Source organism: Lethenteron reissneri, chromosome 39, assembly GCF_015708825.2.
Source record: "Lethenteron reissneri isolate LAM-NWPU_2019-01 chromosome 39, ASM1570882v1, whole genome shotgun sequence".
Classification (NCBI taxonomy): Eukaryota; Metazoa; Chordata; class Hyperoartia; order Petromyzontiformes; family Petromyzontidae; genus Lethenteron; species Lethenteron reissneri.
In genome coordinates, this window is record NC_083817.1 from 5670126 (window position 1) to 5693976 (window position 23851).

Sequence of the window (23851 nt, forward strand, 5' to 3'; positions counted from 1 at the left end):
GGTGCGCAAGCGCTGCCGTTGTGACGTCGCTGTCATTTAGTGGGCAAATGGCGGCTGTTGTCGCCGTTGTCTGTGCGCGTGTGTCAGGCCTAGCGGACAAGACAGGCCCCGGACGTTCGCCTCCCGTGCAGCAACAACAACAACAACAATTACGATAACGACGCGACATCCCCTACACAACACCCTTCCTGCCTTGTCTCTACCCCCTCTCTATCCCTCTTACACCCCCCCCCCTGCCACCACCTCCACAACCGCCACCACCGCCACCACCTCCTCCACAACCCCCACCACCTCCACAACTACCACCTCCTCCACAACCACCACCTCCTCCACAACCGCCACCACCTCCACAACCACCGCCCCCTCCACAACCACCACCACCTCCTCCACAACCGCCACCACCTCCACAACCACCTCCACAACCGCCACCACCTCCACAACCGCCACCACCTCCTCCACAACTGCCACCACCTCCACAACTGCCACCACCCCCTCCACAACCGCCACCACCTCCACAACCGCCACCACCTCCACAACTGCCACCACCTCCACAACTGCCACCACCTCCACAACCACCGCCCCCTCCACAACCGCCACCGCCACCACAACCGCCACCACCACCACAACCGCCACCACCTCCACAACCGCCTGCCGTCGCGCTCCTCCTACAGACACGACTCGTGCAGGTCCGGGGCGGTGGGCTTGGGTCCGTTCAGCGGCTGCTGGAAAGCGCTCGAATCCTTCGCCTCCTTCGCCTCCGCGGCGGCGACGATCAGAGCCCCCGTGGGGCCCCCTTCCGTGCCCCCCTCCACGTCTCCGGGGAAGCCCCCCGCCTCCGCTCCCGCGCCGGGCGCCCCCCCCGGCACGGCGTAGCGTCCCGTGCGGTGCTCGCGCAGCGCGGGACCCCACGACGGGTCGGGGGTCACCGACTGCTTGAGGCGCTGGGAACGGGCGGCGGGAGGAGGTGGCAAGCGGGGGGGGGGGGGGGGGGGGGGGGGGGCGGGGGAGACGTGGAGGGAGGGATCGTAGGGTTAGGTTTAAAGATTACGGGGTAGAGCTAATACGAGCATCTACAAACAATGAAATTATTAACTTTTTATTTTATTTTACCAGGTCAGGCCCACTGAGGAGTACAGATCTTTTTCAGAAGTCACCTGGCCACAAACGATAGCTCAACGAAGCATGAACATTTATAGCAACCAAATACTCTAAACGCACATTGATTCTAAATGTGGAGGGAAAAACCAGAGGACCCGAAGAAGAATCCACGTGGCCACGCGGCCACGGTGAGAGAGACACTCCAAATATACAGCAGGCGTCAGGGTCGGGATCAGACCCACTACATCCTGTACATTAGGCGAGGTAGTTAACATCTCGCCACTGTGGTTGGCTGGTGTGGTTAGGGTTAGGGCTAGAAGCTAAGGGTTGTTGGGGTCAAGGGCAAAGCTATTCCTAGGGGGCGTGCTCGGGTTGCTTGTTAGGTGTCTGGTTGGCTCATGTGGGTCAGGGGCCTCAACCACTCTCAAGGATTGATGAGCCGAGTCAAGGGGTGAGGTTCTCATGCTACTGCGGTCAAAACCCACGGTGTGCGTGCATTGTCTAGAGAGGTGGTCCGATGTTGACAATAAAGACAAAGATCCCACGTGTAGCCTTAACAGACTCTTGGGGCAAGCGGTGTTAGCGAGCTCCTATGAAGGCCGGCACGGCACACGAAGGCATGGGTGGCCAACACCACGCCCGGCTGCCATTGTCTCCCCAATGGCGACGTTTACACACTGCACTCGGTACTAATTTGAGGCTGAGTCGACCTAGGGGAGGGCCAGGACCGGTTCAGATAATCGTGACCGGTTTTGGTGGCCATGAGCGGGAATCGAACTCGGGTCGCCGGGTTCGTAGTGCAGCGTAGCGCCAACCGCTACACCACCACTCCCCCACACGATCCACTCCTCCTGTAAGCACCCACGGTAAACCCTTCGCGGGTGAAAAAGATCTCCCCCCCCCCCGCTCACCTCCAGGAAGGTTCCCTCGGGTAACCTCCAGAGGTGGTAGATGGCGTAGCCCGGGATGCAAATGACGGACGAGGCGGCCATGAGGATGCCGAGGGCCTCGGCCCAGCGAGGGAAGAGCTTCCCCTCGTAGCGCAGGGGCTCGTACTGCACCATCGAGAAGATGAGGATGAACTGAGGAGCGGAGGTGGGGGAAAAGTAGAGGGGGGAGTAAGCTCGCTGCGCGCGGAGTCGCATTTCAGCGACGCCGCCGCCACCACCAGAACCGCCTGCCTGGCATTGATCTTGCGCGTAAAAAATAATCATGAATAGTTTATTTAAGCGCTTGATTGGAAGATTTTCGTGACTGCAGGAATTACTCTTTGGTTCTTTCGGTAAAGTCACGTAAAAAGAAATTTAATTAAATAATAGAATACGACGTTTCGATTGCGACACAAGCAACCGTCGTTGTTTGGCTCCACGTTCGACATTTCGCACCACACTCTGGGAGCTTCTTCAGGAACCCAACCTCAACTCTCAAAAAGGACGCCTGCAGTAGTTTGTGGCGAAAGCTTCAGAGAGTAAATGCTCAACACGCGAACCGACTCCGAAAAACCATGGCCCCGCGTGACCCCTCTTAGTCCCTGTTTGACCTCTCGTGGCTCCCACGTGACCTCTCGTGGCTCCCACGTGACCCCACGTGACCTCTCGTGGCTCCTGCGTGACCCCGAGTGACCCCGTGTGACCCCACGTGACCCCACTCGACCCCGAGAGGACCCCCCCTCGCGCGTGTTCACGTACGAATATGATGGCGGGCGACACGAAGCACCAGCACACTTTGAAGAAGACCGGCGGTTCCCTGCCCAGCATCATAGCCACGTCCTTAAAGTATTTCCGGAAACCTGCACAGGTGGAGGTGGGAGGGCGAGGGAGCAAGGAGTGGTTAGGGCAGGCGAAGCTATACACGGCTCAAACACACACACACACAACGCCATCGGTGCTGGCCAAGCATTTCCATGCAGGTGACGTATGCGTGTTGAACTTCTTTCGCACCCTACGTAGTGAACCATGCTAATCGAAGATGCGGGGATGAGTCCCGAACGATTCTTTAGTGTGGGTTTCGTAGGTACATATTTAAAAGTTGTTGTTATTGTTGTGATTACCCATATGGTTCTCTAGGAAAACACTTGGGTATAGTATGTTCAACTTGATAAGCCACATTTTTTTTAAAATTTAAAGGTAACCCACGCTACCTTCACTAAAATGTTTTGTAAATCTACTTAGTTATCTTTTTTATATAACTGTATCATCTCCCCACACATTATAGCAGCATCAACTTAACTCACTGTTTTTCATCAACTGTAATCGACCGCCTCGCGACAAATTCATACTCTCTGGCAGATGATGAGCTCTTGTGTCTTACCGAGTTGCTATCCCTCAATTATAGACAGGGACTTTCTATGGGACCCTTTTTGTCGGTATTAAGATGATGAGAAAAAAAGAAAAGGCTTTACCCTTTACCGGCAATGATATAGGAGGTTAAGGTGTTCAAATACCCAAATAGACACCTATCGGAAGGCATCAAGTCTGCATTAAACACACATCATGCTCGTGGTAAAACATGCAAACGAACGAGCTTCGATAATAAACAATGTATGCATTGTCCTTGAAGCTGAATGGCCTAAACCAGAAACCAGGCCTTGCCTCACCAGTGCCAGACCAGAAAACGCCAAATGTGTTAACAGCACAAAAGCAATGCGAATATCAAGGCATTAACAGCTCTGATTGAGCATCTTAACACCTGTATAATTGCCGAAAATGGCAACACCGATTATTATATAGATTTTTTTCCTTTCAGAGACGTTTTATTTAAAATCTGGAAATACAAACTGAGAACTGCCGAGTCTTAACTAAACCATGTCTGCCCTGGCGCGCTATGATGCTGATGATGATGAGCGCTATTCCATTCGTACACGCCGTACGTAATCGGGGAGAGTTTATGAAGAGAGAGAGAGGAGAGAGAGAGAAGAGAGAGAGAAGCGGAGCGGACACGGTGGGTGTGGTAGTAACCGTAAATCCAGTTGATCCCGATGCACAGGAAGCAGGAGATGATGACCAGAGAGAAGCTTGCTGCGTAATTGTCCAGCAACAGGATCCAGTAGATGCCAGCCTGAAGATGGTTGTGTGGGGTGGGGGGGGGGGAGTGCAGAGTTGAGAGTTGGGGGTGTGGCGTTGGGGGTATGGGGGTGGCAGTGTTATGGGGGTGAGGGGGTGCGGGGTTGGGTTGGGGGGTACAGAGTTGGCGGGTGCAATAGGAGCAGCACTGTTTGAGGCCCGTGCAGTGAGCACTGTGCAGCTGTACAGGTGTGCCACTTCCTGCATTGTGCTCAGGCAAGCGGGTGGGTGGGTGTACAGGTGTGCAAGTATGTACAGCGCTTCTGTACCTGCGTGGTGAGCGGGTACACAGGTGCGCACGTGTACACAGGTGCGCACGTGTACACAGGTGCGCACGTGTACACAGGTGCGCACGTGTACACAGGTGCGCACGTGTACACAGGTGCGCACGTGTACACAGGTGCGCACGTGTACACAGGTGCGCACGTGTACACAGGTGCGCACGTGTACACAGGTGCGCACGTGTACACAGGTGCGCACGTGTACACAGGTGCGCACGTGTACACAGGTGCGCACGTGTACACAGGTGCGCACACGTGTACACAGGTGCGCACGTGTACACAGGTGCGCACGTGTACACAGGTGCGCACGTGTACACAGGTGCGCACGTGTGTAGTGACATATATTGGGTCATTACTTATAGAGAGGAGAACTGGAGTGTGAGTAGCCCTCTCTGCCAGCAGGGTGTGCTATGTCATGGTAAATGGTCCCTGAGGAGCATGGTTCTCGCGGCGTGCAGACAGAGAGCGCGTGTGAGGATGTAGCAGCCCGATTGGCTGGCAAGGGCACGTGACAGGGCAGGGTAAGGATGTGGGCCAAAGGTGACAGAAGGGACACGTGATGTCAGGCCCAGAGTCTTCTAGGGAGTTCTAGAAGGGGGAGTGGCCGAGGCGGATCCGGGCCACGCTGAGGGGCATAAAAGGGAGGTCCCGAGGTCCGATCCGGGCTGTCTACTGGAATGCAACCTGCCGTGCTGCATCTCTTCGGTCTTCACTCTTCGGTCTTCACACTCGGCATTGTGGGTCAGGCTGTGCGTTAACTGCCTGACCCGGTTATGTAGTTACCCCGTGGTGGTTACCGCTATATAGTTATCCCGTTGTTACGTTTATGTAGTTACCCCGTTGTGGTCATAGAATAAACGTGTTGCCTCCAAAGTCAAGGGTGTCTCTCACGTGAACCCACTACACGTGTATATAGGTGCGTACGTGTACACAGGTGCGCACGTGTTTACAGGTGCGCACGTGTTTACAGGTGTGCACGTGTTTACAGGTGCGCACGTGTTTACAGGTGCGCACGTGTTTACAGGTGCGCACGTGTATACAGGTGCGCACGTGTTTTCAGGTGCGCACGTGTTTACAGGTGCGCACGTGTTTACAGGTGCGCACGTGTTTACAGGTGCGCACGTGTTTACAGGTGCGCACGTGTTTACAGGTGCGCACGTGTTTACAGGTGCGCACGTGTTTACAGGTGCGCACGTGTTTACAGGTGCGCACGTGTTTACAGGTGCGCACGTGTTTGCAGGTGCGCACGCGGGTCGTGCGGGCACCTGCGTGGTGAGCGGGATGCCCAGTAGGAAGCCGACCACCGCGACCCCGAGCGTCACGAACGTCTTGCGCCGGCGGATTGTGTCGCTGCCGATCTCGTCCACGATGGCCGTCACCAGCGTCTCCAGCAGACAAAACTAAGAAGTGGTGCAGACAACGTGGTTCAACAATCGATCGATCGTCGACACAAAGACAGAGATAAAGATTCCCCCGTGTAGCCTTGACAGATTGTTGGGGCAAGTGCTGTTAGCACCTATGAAGCGCGGCACAGCACACGAGGGGGTGGGTGGCCAGCACCACGCCCGGCCACCTTTGTTTCCCCAGTGGCGATGTTTACACACCGTACCAGGTACTCATTTGAGGTTGAGTCGACTTAGGGAAGGCCCAGAACCGGTTCAGATTATCGTCACCGGGTTCGTAGTGCAGCACGCTAACCGCGACACTACACACACACACAAGGTTCCATGAGCTCGTAGAGACCGTTTGTCAATCCACTGGTGGATGAGGGCCTCCCCACGCCGTGCAACTGATAACGTAACGATGATGAAAGCGATAACGACGTTGATGATGATAACAATGATGATATTCATGACAATAACAATTAAGATGGTCATATTGTATAGCAAACAGAGATGATGATGATGACGTTGAAGACAACGCTGACGACGACAATAATGATGAAAATGATGACGACGACGACATCAACAAACGCCGCCGCCGCTCGCCACCCACCTGCGTGCCGAGTCCCAGCAGGATGAGCATGAAGAAGAAGAGCACGGACCACAGCGGGGAGATGGGCAGCAGCGTGAGGGCCTCCGGGTAGGCCACGAAGGCCAGCCCGGGGCCCTGGTCGGCCACCTGGGACACCTCGACGCCCAGGTGGTGAGCCATGAAGCCCAGGATGGAGAAGATGACGAATCCGGCGTAGACGCTGGTGCCGCAGTTCGCCAGGGTGATGATCACCGTGTCCCTGGCAAGCGGTGGAAGGGGGGCGGGGGATGATATCTCTGTACTCTTAGGTTTTTTTCGGTAAAGTCACGTCGGTAAAAATAAAAAAAATTTAAATAATAAAAATAATAATAGTAGAAATAAAATATTTTATTTCGAAAAAAAAAATTGAAATAATAATAGAAATAAAATATTATTTTATTATAGGTAAAAATAAAAAGTCACGTAGGTAAAAATAAAAATAATAGAAATAATAATAGTAGAAATAAAATATTATTTTATTAAAATATAATTGTATTTCTACTATTATTATTTCTATAATTTGTTTTAAATTTTTACCTTAGTGACTTTTTATTTTTTATTTCTACCCACGTGACTTCACCGAAAAAACCTAAGAGTATGAATCCTTGCAGTCACGAAAGCTTCAAATCTAGACGATATCTCTGTCGGTTATCCGTTTTGAAAGCGAAACGAACTCTCCGACCTAGGGCCGGATTTAGGCCTAAGCGAAGTAGGTTCTACAGCTTATAGGGCCTCACATAATGCGGGGGCCTCCATAGATGCGAAAACGAAATGACACGAGGTTTCACGTTTTACGTAATCGGTTGAAAATATTATGGGCAGTTCTTCCCTCTCGAGTCTTAGACTTGGACTCGCGAGGGTTATGTTGTCCACTCTTACACGTGAATAATACTTGTCCGATTATGCTGCTGCTGCGTTTACAATGGTGCACAAGTGCAACGAACAATAACCGAACTCAACACAAATCAATAACGACACCGTGGGCGGGTGTGTGTGTGGCCTTGCAGTGGTGATTTCGAAAAGTTTACTGGTTTGGCCATATTTGTTTGTTGTAGTACGGAGTTAGAATGATGGCCTTAATCTAAGTTGTCTTGTGGTTGTTGTTGTTGTTGTTTGACTTGCATCCCACTGGGATTTGTGCACACAGCGTTGGTGTATGGTGCTTTTTTCTGCAATATTTTGCTGTCTTTCTTGGATTTTCTGTTTGCACTCAGTCACATAGTCACTTTAAGAATGTTTTCTTGTTCATGTTATTGTTTTTGTTTGTTGCGGTTGCACCCGATTCAAGAGCCGAATGGCTCACAGGGCTATACCTAATAAATGAACTTGAACTTGAAATTAGGTGACCTTTTCGGGAAAATGACCCCTTTTGAGTTGAGTGTGCGTTCAGTTTATTTGTTACACGGATGATGGTTCCTGTGTTGATCAGGTCTCACGGCTCTTTCACACGGGAGATCGACCCGTGGTGCCGCGTGAACAGGGCATCAGCAGCAGCAGCATCAGCGAACAAGACAAAGACATTCATATATTGCAAAAAACGAGTACAGGGTCCTAACGATCTTTAGCACGTACAGAGCATAGCATTCGTCGCACATAAAGAGGAAAGCCAGGGTGATCGAGTGGGTAATACGGGTTGGAGACTGCACTTTCCAAGCCGGCTGGACATCTATCTATATACACCAACCACGTACCAACCATCTTCGTATATCAACAAAAACGGTGGCAAATGGACCGTTTAGCCGCATGCACGCAAGTCTGATCCGAGGCAATCTGGTGAGCCCATCTGCGCCTGTGGAAGCCCTTGCGAGCTCATTCTGCAGTGGCGATGTAATGCGGCGGGGTTCTGCCGAGCAGTGAAAGCGGTGGAAATTGCCTCTCAAGCCGCCACGTTAAATCACTCGAAATTACTTTCGGCGGTGCTTCGTCTGCTGCTTGCTGCTGCTGCTGCGTTGGCAGCGGTGTACAGAGCACAACTTGCAAGAACGCATCCGTCAGTCACACCGCGTGGCCTTCAAGGGAGGAGGAGCAAACGTATGAGGCATCGTTTGGGGTAAAAAGGGCCGGTGCGACGAACGAGGCCCGTTGCCCGAAACGTCGCCTCATCTTTTATTTGAAGTCTCCCTTTTGAAGGTCGCAGTGTGATCGAACGATGTGTCGAGCGGGTTCTTCTTCTTCTTCCATCAATCACCCCACGGCGTTAGAAGCGGCTGATGTAGATGGAGAAGTGAACCCGGGAGATGGAGTGGCTGAGAACAGGAGGAGTGTTTGGGAAGAAGAGGAGGCGTGGTTCATCTTCTTGGTTCTTTCGCTAAAGTCACGTAGAAATAATAATATTTTATTATTTCCATTCGATTTAAAGCTTTCGTGACTGCAGGGATTCATCTTCTTGGTTCTTTCGGTAAAGTCACGTAGAATGGAAATAATAAAATATTATTATTTAAAGTCACGTAGAATTGAAATAATAAAATATTATTATTTCCATTCTACGTGACTTTACCGAAAGAACCAAGAAGATGAATCCCTGCAGTCACGAAAGCTTTAAATCGAAATTTAGGAGGCGTGGTTATGAAGAGGAGGCGTGGCTGGGAGGAAGAGGAGGCGTGGTTATGAAGAGGAGGCGTGGCTGGGAGGAAGAGGAGGCGTGGTTATGAAGAGGAGGCGTGGCTGGGAGGAAGAGGAGGCGTGGTTATGAAGAGGAGGCGTGGCTGGGAGGAAGAGGAGGCGTGGTTATGAAGAGGAGGCGTGGCTGGGAGGAAGAGGAGGCGTGGTTATGAAGAGGAGGCGTGGCTGGAGGAAGAGGAGGCGTGGTTATGAAGAGGAGGCGTGGCTGGGAGGAAGAGGAGGCGTGGTTATGAAGAGGAGGCGTGGCTGGGAGGAAGAGGAGGCGTGGTTATGAAGAGGAGGCGTGGCTGGGAGGAAGAAGAGTGTCTGTGAAGAAGGTGGCTTCATAGATCTGGCGCGGGTAGGGGAGTTTTCGACGCTGGTTTGAACTTGGGTGGTAGACCGCCAGGGAATAATAGCAAGTGTCGTAGGCTTGAGCTACGAGATGGCCAAAAGATGAAGGTGCAGCAATAGATCCTTGAATCTTATCTGCGTGAAGCTTTTGAGGTCTACGCTCGATTTTTTTTATCCTCCGGGCACTCCGATTAATTTCCTCGCAGATTATTGGCGATGCTGCTGCTACTGCTGCTGCTGCTGAATTGGCAGCGGTGGCACAAAGCACGTACAACAGCCACTCGACACATTCCGTCAACAACACCGTGTGACCTTAAAAAGGAAATATAGAATATATATGCGACGTTTCGGGCAATGGCCCTTTTTCACAGTGGGGTTTCCGACCACGTAGCCTTGGTGGCGTACGGCTAAGGGTTTTTATTGTGATGTGTTCCTGCGTGGAGGTTCCATGGTGTAATGGTTAGCACTCAGGACTCTGAATCCTGCGATCCGAGTTCAAATCTCGGTGGGACCTTGGAGTAATATTTTGTAAATATTTTCAGTTGTAACATTTAAAAAAAAGCTACGTTTATAATGAGGACACTTCGGGCAATGGATTAGTATCGGAAGAGTTGTTGATCAGACTGCACGCTGCTTTTTGCGTGACTTTGCAAGCGTAACGAGTTAACTGTGGATAGGGGGTTTGGCGTACACGTGTAACACAATGCATTGCACTTCTGCAAGGCCGCCAGGAGATGGCGGTACAGCAATTGAATCGTACGGCGCTTTGTATGCGTGCTGGTAAGGCCCATTGAGATATTTTTAAAATCCTTTATATTAAGTTCGCTTGCTTGCTTGCGTGCTTGCTTGCTTACGACCGTGCAAATCTTTCGGTCGTTTTTTAACCCACTTCCCGTGATCCAATCGAGCTGACATTTTCCACACAGACTCGTTGTGTGTGACAATTAATTTTCGTGAAAATTTTTGTTTCAAAATTTTACACTGTTTAGGGATTTTTTAAAATATTTAATTACCAATTGCTTAATACTGGCAGACAATCATCTGACCCATAGGTGGCAGCCATCTCAAGCCAGAGGACGAGAGGACTCTAGCCGCCACGCATATAAAGGATTTATAGTGAAAAACTTTGTTTTTACGTGTTAATTTTTTAGAAGTGACAAATGATAGCTCAACGAAGTGGCTTATCACGTGGAAATGTACAGCAGCCAAATACTCTGAATTCATTCTTAATTTTGGAGCTTTCGTGACTGCAGGAATTATTCTTTGGTTTTTTCGGTAAAGTCACGTATAAAAATAAAATAATAAATTAAATAATAGCATACGACGTTTCGATTGCAACACAAGCAATCATCATCAGGTATAATGAAATAGCGACATAGAATATAACCAGAAAACTATAGACAGACATATAAGCAGACAGATATCACCAAGATACATAGAGAGAGCAACCCAGGTACAGAGAGAGGTGATCGTCTCTGTGGGGTGGCCTTAAATAGACAGAGGGGGGCGGAGGCAGAGAGAGGGAGGGGGTAGGGAAAACATTTACATGTCAATGAGTACGAAGGGAGGGGAGTAAGGTAAGCAAGCTTAGAGGGAGACAGAATTCATGTTGATTCTAAATGTAGAGGGGAAAACCGGATGACCCAGAGAAAAATCCATGCGAGCACATGCAAACTCCACATGTACAACAGGCCTCAGGGTTCGGCATCGAACCCACGACCTCCTGTATACCAGGCGAGGTAGTTAACATCTCGCCACCGTGCCACCACGGTGACGTGGAGTTTTCTCCAGGTATGCGCGGTCTGATCCCACAAGCAAAACAACTCGTTCATGGAATTGCTCAAACATCCACACTGGAGCAGGACCTTGGGAAAAGGGCACAATGATTATAATTGGTTAATATTATAATTATTATGATTGCCCCCAAAATACAGGGAATTATTTTACAAAGTCAGAGAGAGGTTACAGGTCAGGGCATTCATTTATCATGTCCCATTTACTACCCTGAGCCAGGGGTGGAAATTCCACATTACTATGCCAAGGTAGAATCTCTCCACGGGACAAGCGATGTTTTAGTTCCCTGGACAAACGGAGATCATTGTTATTATTTTTACAATTTAGAAAAAAAGTCAAAGTGATTTCCTTCTCAAATGAGCAGCATTGCGACAGCGCTCATCGCCTGCTCACATCCCTGAGCCAGCAATGGAAATTCCACGTTCCTATGGCGGAGACAAACTTGCATAGGATTACTACTATTATTATAATAATCATGATAATGACTCACTTGTAGCAGTTGTTGTGGAACTTGTTGTAGGAGGCCATGGTGATGAGGCCGCCCCACGCACAGCCCAGAGAGAAGAAGATCTGGGACGCCGCGTCGCCCCACACCTACAATGACAAAGATCCCCCGTGTAGACTCAACAGACTGTTGGGGCAAGTGCTGTTAGCGAGCACCTATGAAGGCCGGCACGACAACACGAAAAAGTGGGTGGCCAACACCACGCCCGGCCGCCTTTGTCTCCCTAGTGACGATGTTTACGCACCGCACCAGGTACACATTTGAGGCCGAGTGACACGTACACAAAGACAAAGATCACCCGTGTAGCCTTAACAGACTGTAGGGGCAAGGGCTGTTAGCGAGCACCTATGAAGGCCGGCACGACAACACGAAAAAGTGGGTGGCCAACACCACGCCCGGCCGCCTTTGTCTCCCCAGCGACGATGTTTACGCATCGCACCAGGTACACATTTGAGGCCGAGTGACACGTACACATATACAAAGACAAAGGTCCCCCGTGTAGACTCAACAGACTGTTGGGGCAAGTGCTGTTAGGGAGCATCGCAAATGAAGGCCGGCACGGCGCACGAGGGGGCGGGCGGCGAGCACCGCGCCCGGCCGCCTTTGTCTCCCCAGTGGCGATGCTTACACACCGCACCAGGTACAGGAAGTCATCGACTTACAAACGGGGGTCTGTTCCGAGGTTCCGTTTGTTAGTAGGTCGCAATACAATAATGTACTGTATTTTAATGCACATACGATGAATGCTGTAAAGTGTGTTACGGTTCAACAAAATATGGAAGCATTGTTAAACTCACGAATAAGAAGAAATAGTGTGCATTTGCATCGAACACTCTAAATAGTTTCCGCGGTTCGATTCGCAAGTGCGAGTTCGTGCGTTCGTAAGTCCGGGGACAGCCTGAAATAATTTCAGGCTGAGTCTACCTAGGGGAGGCCCAGCACCCGTTCATGCAAATCGTCAGCGGTGTTGGTAGCCGTGAGTGGGAATCGAACTCGGGTCATCGGTTTACAACCAACGCTCCGCTACTCGGTACCCCACCGGGGAGACAGAGCGACAAAATGAGTTTGTGTGCAGCTGGCGCCGAGTGGTTTGTCGCCTTGAAAGATCGTGGCAGGTGGAGGCGGCATGGGGGAGACCCTCACGCAGCAGCGAGGATCGACCGTGACTAGTGACGACCATGATGACAAATGATGATGTTTAAACGCCCATTCATTGGCTGAAAACATCTGCAATATGTATGTATGAATTTCGATTTAAAGCTTTCGTGACTGCAGGGATTCATCTTCTTGGTTCTTTCGGTAAAGTCACGTAGAATGGAAATAATAAAAGAATCAAAATAAAACATAATAAAATATTCTCACGACGTTTCGGCCACAACGCAAGCAGCCGTCCTCAGGTGAAGAACAGGTCTGTCGGGAAGACAGCGTCTGAATGAAACACCCCAGGCTTGGAGCGTATATTTAAGCTGGGTTGGAGGGGGAAGATCGCCTTGACAAAATAATTTGCATATCAAGAGGAATATAGCATATTTATGGGAAATGCGTTGTGGCCGAAACGTCGTGAGAATAATTTTAATATGTTTTATTTTTATTATTTTATTATTTCCATTCTATGTGACTTTTACCGAAAGAACCAAGAATATGTATGTATGTTCAACTTATTTCCCGCCGTACACAGCCAAACAAGCTAATCAGAGCGAAGTGAGTTATCAATCTAGATTTAAAAGTGCACAGCTCCAGTAAGCGTCCTAACATCAGAAGGAAGTGTTCCAGACGGCCGCAGAATCACGTCTGAAAGCGCTGCGCGATGCGGCGACCGTGTTTGTTTGAAAACAGATATAGAGAGGACTGCAGAGCTTGAGAAATTGTTGGCAGCTCCATCCTCACGAACTGGCCAGCTGTCTAGCTGCCTGGCAGCTCGTGTCCCTGGTTTCATCAACAACTGCGAGCTGCAATCGGCACGAACGACGACCGCGACACCGATGACAACGACATAAAACCCCGACGTCACGCTACGATGTCGCTTGCATCCGTGTCTGTTTTGCGCATGCGCGGCGTGCAAGGTACCTTTGCCTGCAGGATCTTATCCCACTGCGGGGTGAGGTAGTAGGAGATGCCCTGGATGGCTCCGTCCAGCGTGACGCCGCGGATGAAGAGGATGAAGAGAACGACGTACGGGAATGTGGCGGTGAAGTAGACCACCTGCGATGCGTGGGGTGGGGGTGGAAGGTTGGGGGCGGGGCACAGGGGGGGGGGAGGGGGGGCAAGCAGGACGTGAGCACACGTGGAGGCGGAAGAGCTGCAGGTAACGCACGTGGAGGTGGTGTCGCACTTAGGGGTGGAGGAAACACACCTAGAGATTGGGCACATACAGGTAAAACACTCCGATATTGCGTCACATGTATAGGTGGAGGAGATACAGGTAGCACACCTGTACATACACCTGGAGGAGGACCAGACACAGATAGCACACCGATATCTGGTCGCACACCTGTAGATTGAACAGGTAGTGCACATGAAAGTCGAACAGCCACAGGTAAAGCACCCTGAGGTCGAGTAGCACCGAGACGGGAAAATCCCAGTGTCGCACTCGGGAAAAGAAACAGTTACACACCTATAAAAGTACACGTCATACGTAGCGCACCTGGCAACAGGCATCACCACAAAGATCCCCCCGTATAGCCTTAACAGACTGTAGGGACAAGTGCTGTTAGCGAGCACCTATGAAGGCCGGAACGGTACACGAGGGGGTGGGTGGCCAGCACCACGCCCGACCGCCTTTGTCTCCCCAGTGGCGATGTTTACACACCGCACCAGGTACTCATTTCAGGCTGAGTCGACCTAGGGGAGGCCCAGGACCGGTTCAGATAATCGTCACTGGTGTGGCCGTGAGCGGGAATCAAACTCGTTTCGCCAGGTTCCTAGCGCAGCGCGCTAACCGCTACACTACCGCTCCCCACAACAACAACCGCCATTCGCCACTAAGTGGCGGTGACGTCACCACGACGCTTGTGCCAGGCCATGTGCACCTTGAGGCCACGTGAAGTGTCGAGCGCCCGCTGGCAGGAGGTCACACACACACACACACCTGGAAATCAACGTTATAGGTAATCCACCTGGAGATGCAACAGATACAGGTCACACACACATGAATTCATTCGCAAAAACAAAGAGAAAAATAATATGATTGCCGACTTTTCGGGCAACGGCTACTCCTTCACAGCGCAGAGATAGGGTGTAGTGGCCCCTCCACATGCAGAAGGGAAAACGCAATGTCGCCAATTATATTCGTTTGATTTGTCAAGGCCACGGCGTTCTTGGCGAACGCGTTGAAGAGTTTTGCGTGTTGTTATTTGTGCGCCACTGCCAAAGCGACAGCGGCCAGTAGGCAGCGGCGGCATCGGCATCACCGAATAAATAATTCATCCAGCCACTTATCCAGCCGCTGCCACCCACAGCTGTTCTGAGCGAGCTGGCATGAGAAGCACCGCAGCCCTCTGGCACCTCGGTATGTGCGTGGCGGTCGCCAATCCAAAGCACTGTTCGGCAAGCTCAGTCCCTTGCTTCGTTCTAGATTTGAAGCTTTAGTGACTGCAATGATTCATATTCTTAGGTTTTTTCGGTAAAGTCACGTAGGTAATTGCATCCAGCATCATCGGGCAATTCGCCCGATGATGCTTCAACACACCGGTGGGCTAAAGCAGTGAACTATTTGTCCTTTGTCAACGTGACACTTTTTTACTGATTGGCCGTGTCGGGTGGTGGAGGGTTACGACACATTTATAAATAACGCGATCTAAACCCAAAAACGTTGATTATGAATAATATTGGTCGCGAAAGCCTACGTGTTAAACTCACGTAGGTAAAACATTAAAATTAATAAAAGTAAAATAAAATAAAAATCACGACGTTTCGGAGGCAACACAAGCTTCCGTCTTCAGGTGGAACCGTCACAGCCACGACAGCTGTATCACGTAAGCTCCTGCAATCTCTCATTTACTTGATCCAGCTGTCGTGGCTGTGACGGTTCCACCTGAAGACGGAAGCTTGTGTTGCCTCCGAAACGTCGTGATTTTTATTTTATTTTACTTTTATTAATTTAAATGTTTTACCTACGTGACTTTACCGAAAAAACCTAAGAATATGAATCCCTGCTTCGTGTCCACGCGATCGGACGCACTACGGCCGATTTGATCAGAGCCTACGGCCACGGATATGAGCACGGTTGGCTACGTACGGTGTGAAAGAAGTTCAACGTGCAGACGGGAACGTGGGTTGTGCTTTGCTTAGCCTCGTGCCAAAAACAATCGCGTTGGATTTTCAAGTTTAGCCGTTTTGTGTTTGGTGTGAACTAAAATTCACTATCGCGTGACTTTTGCTTTAAAGTGTCCGTAGGCGTATTATACACTTTTTAAAATATAATTCTTAAACTTTAGTTAGTTAAAATATTAATGCTTGTAAAAAAAATCGGCTAATGAATCCAACGTTCGATTTCGCAGTGTTCGCTCGAGGCACTGAGTAGTAATAGGAGCACAAGCAACTTCTACGAATCATATTTAAACATATTGTATGACTGGGGACTTCGAGACTGGTGCTGAGCAGGCGGGAGGTGGAGAGAGGTGAGAGACTTTGACTTTTAAACAACCTTTATTGCCGTCAGCAGCAACAGCACTGGAGGCGATTTCGATTCGAAATACACAAGGTCACCAGCAACACAAATGCAAGTTAGAGAGAGCGGGCGAAGTTAAAGGGAGAGTCAGAGAGAGGGAGTCAAGGGGAGACAGGGAGGTGGAGAGAGAGAGAGAGGTGGGGGTTTACATAAAGCAAAGTTTACGAAATGATGAACGAAGCAAAGTGCCGAATACACCGAGCATCTTCTTGTTTCCACTGATCGTAAAAAAAGAGAGAGAGAGAGGCGGGGGAGACAGGGAGGCAGCGAGATGGAGAGAGAAAGCGAGCGAGACAGGTAGAAGCCAAGTCGAGACAGAGAGAGAAAGAAAGAGAGAGTGTGTAACAAAGTTGCAGCGAGAGTGTCAAATGTGAACAGCGCGGTGTTGGGTGATATTGGGTGATGCTAGCGGTGGATGGCGTTGGGAGGCAGCGACCAGTTTCTTTTGGGGGGAGGGTGGAGGGGGGCGATAGCGGTGGGGGGTGGAGGAAGGAGGGAGCCACCCCCAAGGCCTCCGGCTTGGGGCCGTGGGAACCCTCGGAATACGAGGGAGGGGTCGGCACGGCGATGAAAAGGGACCAGAAATTTGTGGCCATTGTTCCCGGCGTGCGCGCCGCTAAAACCAAGTCAGCCCCCCCCAATGGCTCTCGCCCCCGGCCCCCCACCTCAGTCCCATTCCACCCGTCTCGGCTCGATCGATCAATCTTCTTCCTCTTCTCCGCAAAAGACGAAAACGCCGTCACTGCAACCGCTGTGCGGCCAGGACCACCCCAGATGCACGCGGGAACTCTCACGGAATAAACACAAAGCCGAGGTCCCCTCCTCCTCCTCCTCCTCATCTCCCTCCTCGTCCTTCCCCTCCTCCTCTTTTCCTCCGCCACTCTCCCCATCCCTCCCCGTGGCTCTTCCCATCCCCCTCCCCCCCTCCGGCCCCTCACTCCCCCCCCCATCCCTCTCCTCCGGTACCCAGAATCCGTTAGCCGAGCTTAGAGGCCGTCATGGCAACGCGATGTTAGTGAGCCTCTAGTAAGGGCGGCGCGACGCAGTGCACGCAAGAGGCACCACGGTGGCGAGGAGATGTTAACTGCCTCGCCTGGTACACAGGAGGTCGTGGGTTCGATCCTGAACTTGATGCCTGCTGCTGTATATTTGGAGTTTGCGTGTGTCTCTCTCTCTCATCATCACGATGGCTAGGAGATGTTAACGACCTCGCCTGGTATACAGGAGGTCGTGGGTTCGATCCTGACCTTGATGCCTGCTGCTGTATATTTGGAGTCTGCGTGTGTCTCTCGCTCATCATCACGGTGGCTAGGAGATGTTAACGACCTCGCCTGGTACACAGGAGGTCGTGGGTTCGATCCTGACCTTGATGCCTGCTGCTGTATATTTGGAGTTTGCGTGTGTCTCTCTCTATCATTATCACGGTGGCTAGGAGATGTTAACTACCTCGCCTGGTACACAGGAGGTCGTGGGTTCGATCCTGACCTTGATGCCTGCTGCTGTATATTTGGAGTTTGCGTGTGTCTCTCTCTCTCATCATCACGGTGGCTAGGAGATGTTAACTACCTCGCCTGGTATACAGGAGGTCGTGGGTTCGATCCTGACCTCGATGCCTGCTGCTGTATATTTGGAGTTTGCGTGTGTCTCTCTCTCATCATCACGGTGGCTAGGAGATGTTAACTAACTCGCCTGGTATACCTGACCTTGATGACTGCTGCTGTATATTTGGAGTCTGCGTGTGTCTCTCGCTCATCATCACGGTGGCTAGGAGATGTTAACGACCTCGCCTGGTATACAGGAGGTCGTGGGTTCGATCCTGACCTTGATGCCTGCTGCTGTATATTTGGAGTTTGCGTGTGTCTCTCTCTATCATTATCACGGTGGCTAGGAGATGTTAACTACCTCGCCTGGTATACAGGAGGTCGTGGGTTCGATCCTGACCTTGATGCCTGCTGCTGTATATTTGGAGTTTGCGTGTCTCTCTCTCTCTCTGCCCTTGGTCACGTTGAATTTTCTCTGGGTCCCTCCGGCTATTCCCTCCACATTTAGAAAATCAACGTGCGTTCAGAGTATTTGGCTGCTGTAAACATTTCCGCGTGATAAGCCACTTGGTTGAGCTATCGATTGTGGCCAGGTCGCTTCCGAAAAAGAGCCACACAGCTCAGTGAGCCTCAACTGGTAAACAGAAAATAGTTTAGTTCATAGTTTAGTTTGAGACCGGGTGGCGCACACCATATGCAGGCCAGACCACCTTTGTCTCCCCCGTGCTGATGTTGACTTTGGTGTTGACCGAGTGGCGAGCGATCGATTGCACTTTGACCGACTGCGAATGCAAGCTCGAGCTGGAATTGAATCTGGTGGACAGTTGGGATGGGGAAGGGTCTGGGATGCGACCAAGAGTCAGCTTAGTGAGTGGCCCCAGTGTGGAGGTTCCATGGTGTAATGGTTAGCACTCAGGACTCTGAATCCTGCGATCCGAGTTCAAATCTCGGTGGGACCTTAGAGCATTATTTTGTAAGTGTTTTGCATCAATATTTTTTTTTTATTGTAATTCATTATATTGAGTGAAATAAAAGCAATCGTTTGTGCATTTATCTGAGGTCTCTAAAATTAGTTATCGGTCAAAATGAGCTGCTTCTGTGCGAATGTGCACGTGCCGTTACGTATCGTGCTAGTGGTGATAACAGGTTGCACTTGCAGAGGTGGTCAGGAGATGGCAGTACTGTACATACAATTTATTCCTGAATCCATCTGTGCGGAGTTTGAGTGTTGTCTGCCTCGCATGCACGCTGGGTTTTCTCCGGGGTATCCCTTTCTCCCTCCCACACGAAGCCAAACCCTCGTGAATGCAATTTCCCAAACATCCCAATGGAGCAGCAGCACCCTCCTGAAAACGAATCTTGAGACTCGGTGAGACTTTCCTGGATAAATAAATTGCATTGTTGCTGTTGTTATATATAGATATATTTTTTTATACATTATTCGCCAACACATATGTGAATCGGGTGCAGTTGCACCCGATTCAAGAGCCGAATGGCTCACAGGGCTATACCTAATAAATGAACTTTGAACTTAACATGTTGGTACCATGTGAGCTTTTCATAGATAAAGAAAGGGCCTCGAAGTATGATTACAAGATTCCTAAAACTCAGAAATTACTTTGGAGAGTGGCGGACGGGGAAGGGGAGCGGTGGGCTGTTGTGGTTGGGGGGGATAGTTAAAGATTTGGGGGGGGGGGGCAGCAGAGAACGGTTACTCATTGCATGCCTCACTATGTATGTACGTTGAACTTCTTTCACACCGTACATAGCCAACCGTGCGAATCGGAGGTGCGGGGGAAATGACCAAGCGGAGCGGAGGAGGAAGCGGAGGGTGGCGGCAGTAGCCAGTGGGGTTCAAAGGTCACCTTGCCGGAGGATTTGATTCCCTTGATGAGGCAGAGGAAGACGACGACCCAGGACAGGGCGAGACATCCCAGCAGCGGCAGGCGAACCTCACCAAACTCTCCGATGCTGTCCGACAGACGGAGGACATAGTACCTGGCAGGGATGGGGGGGTGGGGGGGCACACAGGACAAGCGGTGGAAAGTGAGGGTTATGGTCAGGGCTGGGTTTAGGGTGCAGATGGATATTCTTAGGTTTTTTCGGTAAAGTCACGTAGATAAAAAATTAAAATTAATTAAAGTAAAATAAAAATAGAATAAAAATCACGACGTTTCGGAGGCAACACAAGCTTCCGTCTTCAGGTGGAACCGTCACAGCACGATTGATGTTTCAAGTAAGAGAAATTCCAAGAAAACAGTCCTTGTATATATACTGGTTGAGGGTGCTGTGATGGTTCCACCTGGAGACGGAAGCTTGTGTTGCCTCCGAAACGTCGTGATTTTTATTTTATTATTACTTTACTTTTATTAATTTTATTTTTTTATCTACGTGACTTTACCGAAAAAACCTAAGAATATGAATCCTTGCAGTCACGAAAGCTTCAAATCTATATTTCAGATGGATAGTTGGGCAGATAGGCAGGAGCGGCTACGAGCTGGATGAATGGAGAGACTGATAGACAGCTAGATAGATTGACAGACAGACGTACCCTCAGGCAGACTGACAAGATAGAGCAGATAATCGAGCAAAAGAATAGTGGCAGACGAAATGGATGAGTAGACTGAGAGACAGGAACATATCGAGACAGATACGCACAATGGCGAGTGATATCAAAACCAGCCATCAGTCCCCGCTTATAGTAAGGGTCAGGGTGAGGGTTACGGCTAAGGGTCGTGAATTACTGTGATCTCTGGAGTTAGAGCTATAGTTCGGGTTAAAATTAGTGCTCGGAGCTAAAAGCTCGGGTGCTGGAGGCTAACTGCCAGAGGCTAGGATTAGAGTTAAGATTCGGGTCCTGAGCGGGGTCGTCCAGAAGTTCCTGGCGGCCGGGGACAGTAAACCAGGCGGGGTCCCCTTGTTCATTACGGGCAAAAGCCAGACCCGGTGTGGGGCACTCTGTGTCTGTCTGTATGTTGATCTTCGCTCGCAGCGTCACGTAGCCAACCGTGCTCATCGTGCGAGGCCCCGACGCAAATCGCCTCCTTTGCCCTCCTGCCTGCTCCTAAGGGCAGTGGCGTAGCTAGGATATTTTGCACCCGGGGACGAACTATAAAATTGGCGCCCCCCCCGCCCCCCCCCCCCCCCCGTTTAATCACATACCAAAATGTACTTACATGACATGTAGGCTGTGTGTGGCGGGATATATAAACTTTTAGGTTGAGGTGTAGATTTGTGCAGTAGTTTCAGGCTGCCGCGCCCGCCGCAATAAGTTATAATGTTGTAAGCCTAATTTTGGCGCCCCTTTACCTTGGCGCCCGGGGACATATGTACCCCCCTGCCCCCCCCCTAGCTACGCCTCTGCCTAAGGGCGACCCTGGTTCTCGCAGTGCGAGGCTCTAGCTCTATCAGCCGGAGGCTCTAGCAGCGAGCAGCGAGCATTAGCCCCCAGCAGCTCGAGCGAGGCTCTGGCAGATAGAGGCTCACTGGAGCATCGAGTTGCGGTCTGCCGAACTATCCATCTCAGTTCTAGATTTGAAGCTTTCATGACTGCAAGGATCCATACTTTTAGTTTTTTCGGTAAAGTCACGTAGGTAAAAAATGAAATTAAAATTAATAAAAATAAAATAATAAAAAATCACGACGTTTCGGAGGCAACACAAGTCTCCATCATCAGGTGGGACCGTCACAGCCAAATTTGATGCAGCAAATCTGGCTGTGACGGCACTTGATGCAGCAAATCTGGCTGTGACGGTCCCACCTGATGACGGAGACTTGTGTTGCCTCCGAAACGTCGTGATTTATTATTATTTTATTTTTATTAATTTTAATTTCATTTTTTTACCTAAGTGACTTTGCCGAAAAAACTAAGAGTATGGATCCATCTCAGCCCAGCGGGGGGCTCGGAGCTCGACGAATGCCGCAACTCACTTCCAGTACTCGGAGCTGGGGCTGGCGCGCACCGCCCCGTGCACCAGCTCGGACGCGTTGGCGAGGATCGCGTTGGCGGGGCCCATCTCGACCTCCGGAACGTGGCTCGTGTTGGCCGTGCCTGTGGGACGCAGCGGGGCGACGGGCAGAGGGTGACAAATACTCTTTGAGATTGGGGGGGTGGAGAGGAGAAAAGTACATATTTGTTTCGCGGGGGTTGTAGGGGAGGAAGGGGCTGAAACATGTTGTTGTTGTAATAAATGAAAGGGTGCCTAATTTGTTTTGTTTACTAGGAAGTGAATCTCCAAAAAGAGCTGAGAGTGCGAGGTTACTGCACGGGCAGAGCACAGGGACGCGGGTTCGCCAATCGCGGCTGCGGTGACCTTGCCCTCTCTCTCTCGTCGATGGACTTTGTCCGAGTAGCTTCGACTGTGCGGGGGCCACCGAACGCACTCCATGAAATCTGAATTCCAGGTATGACGTAACGCGTCTGAAGTACGGACCCCCTGAATTACGGAAACCCCCTGCGCTTACAGAACCCCCTTCATCGCCAAACCCCTAAATGACAGACGCTCTCAATATCGGCACCCCCCAAACCCAATCCCTGCCCTCCCCCCACCGGCCCCCCATATCTACAGCTGAATCTCTCCATCGACCGGAATCCGATCGAATTCCGGTTGATGCTTTCTGTCGGGGCGGGGTGGGGGTGAAGGGGGGGGGGCGGCGAGGGGGGCGAGGGGGGCTGGGGGAACGGGGCGGCGGCGAGGGGGGCAGGTTGGGGGCGAGGGGGGGGGGCGGCGAGGGGGGCGGGGCGGGGGGGGCCCGCGCCCGGCCACTCGCCGTTGAGGAGTGCCACGGGGTCGTAGACGCTGGTGCACTTCTCCGTGTTCCACGGGTTCCCGCAGAACGTCCAGGGCAGCGACTGCGTGAGCGACGCGAAGAAGTAGTAGAAGGAGATGCAGATGACCACGTTGTAGTAGATGCCGATGTAGCTGGAGACGACCATCATGCCGTACCCGACGCCTGCCGCCGGGAACAGAACGGAGGGAAGGGTGGAGGAGACACGTGAAAAACCACCACTACTGTTATTATTGTTATTATTTTAATGATTGTTCTTACCTACCAGGTAAGGCCCACTGAGCTGGACAGCTCCCGTTGGCCACCAACGGGAGCTCACTGAAGTGGCTCATCGCGTGCACACTCGTAGCGGCAAAATACTCCTAAACGCATGACGTGGATTCTAAATTTGCAGGGGAAAAACCAGAGGACCTGGAAAAAAAGTGGGGGGAGCGGTCGTGGTGGGGGGAGCGGTAGTGGTGGGGGGAGCAGTAGTGGTGGGGGGAGCGGTAGTGGTGGGGGGAGTGGTCGTGGTGGGGGGAGCGGTAGTGGTGGGGGGAGCGGTCGTGGTGGGGGGTGGGGGAGCGGTAGGGGTGGCGAGTGGGGGGAGCGGTCGTGGTGGGGGGAGCGGTAGTGGTGGGGGGTAGATTAGGCCGAGAGTGGTTGGCGGCACAAGCAACAGCGGTGTTGTCCATCACCACCATCACCGCCATCACCACTACCACCATCACCATCACCACCACCATCACCACTACCACCATCACCATCACCACCATCACCGCCACCATCACCACCATCATCAGGAGCGAGTGTTCACTGGCACTGCGCTGGCAGTGGCACAACCATAGCGAGAGGTAAACTTGATGTGGTGTGCAGATGTGCACAGCTGAGTACGTGTCGCTGCGTGAACATACAGAGAGGTGAATGTTGTTCATGCAGACAGGTGACTGCATGTTGGGTGCAGCTGTCAACAGGTCAGCGTATGCGGGTTTGGGGAGTGGTAGTGCAACGGTTAGCGCGCTGCACTACCCCTAGGTATACTCAGCATGAAACAAGTACTCGGTGCTGTGTGTAAACAGGGCCACGCGTGTGACAATATTGCTGGCCACCAACCCCCTCGTGTGCCGTGCCGGCCTTCATAGGTGCTCGCTAATGGTACTTGCCCC

At 51.3% G+C, this 23851-nt stretch overlaps 1 protein-coding gene and 2 non-coding genes across 5 annotated transcripts in view; 2 read left to right on the plus strand and 1 right to left on the minus strand.

Moving 5' to 3' along the window:
- Positions 1 to 604: 604 nt before the first annotated feature.
- SLC6A9 (solute carrier family 6 member 9) overlaps positions 605 to 23851 on the minus strand; it is a 114321-nt gene continuing 91074 nt past the window's right edge. For all 3 annotated transcript variants that reach the window (XM_061567824.1, XM_061567825.1, XM_061567823.1), the window contains exons 5-15: positions 22689 to 22871; positions 21849 to 21969; positions 19784 to 19916; positions 13776 to 13910; positions 11694 to 11797; positions 6437 to 6674; positions 5707 to 5841; positions 4056 to 4155; positions 2787 to 2887; positions 2010 to 2180; positions 605 to 941 (exon numbers count right to left, since the gene is read on the minus strand). In XM_061567824.1, the coding sequence (XP_061423808.1) occupies positions 666 to 941; positions 2010 to 2180; positions 2787 to 2887; positions 4056 to 4155; positions 5707 to 5841; positions 6437 to 6674; positions 11694 to 11797; positions 13776 to 13910; positions 19784 to 19916; positions 21849 to 21969; positions 22689 to 22871 (1697 nt within the window). In that variant the 3' untranslated portion in view covers positions 605 to 665. The remainder of the gene's footprint in view (positions 942 to 2009; positions 2181 to 2786; positions 2888 to 4055; positions 4156 to 5706; positions 5842 to 6436; positions 6675 to 11693; positions 11798 to 13775; positions 13911 to 19783; positions 19917 to 21848; positions 21970 to 22688; positions 22872 to 23851) is intronic.
- Positions 9852 to 9923, plus strand: TRNAQ-CUG (transfer RNA glutamine (anticodon CUG)). The gene has a single exon. It is a non-coding gene; the product is annotated as a tRNA-Gln (tRNA).
- TRNAQ-CUG (transfer RNA glutamine (anticodon CUG)) lies at positions 18806 to 18877 on the plus strand. Its single transcript has one exon. It is a non-coding gene; the product is annotated as a tRNA-Gln (tRNA).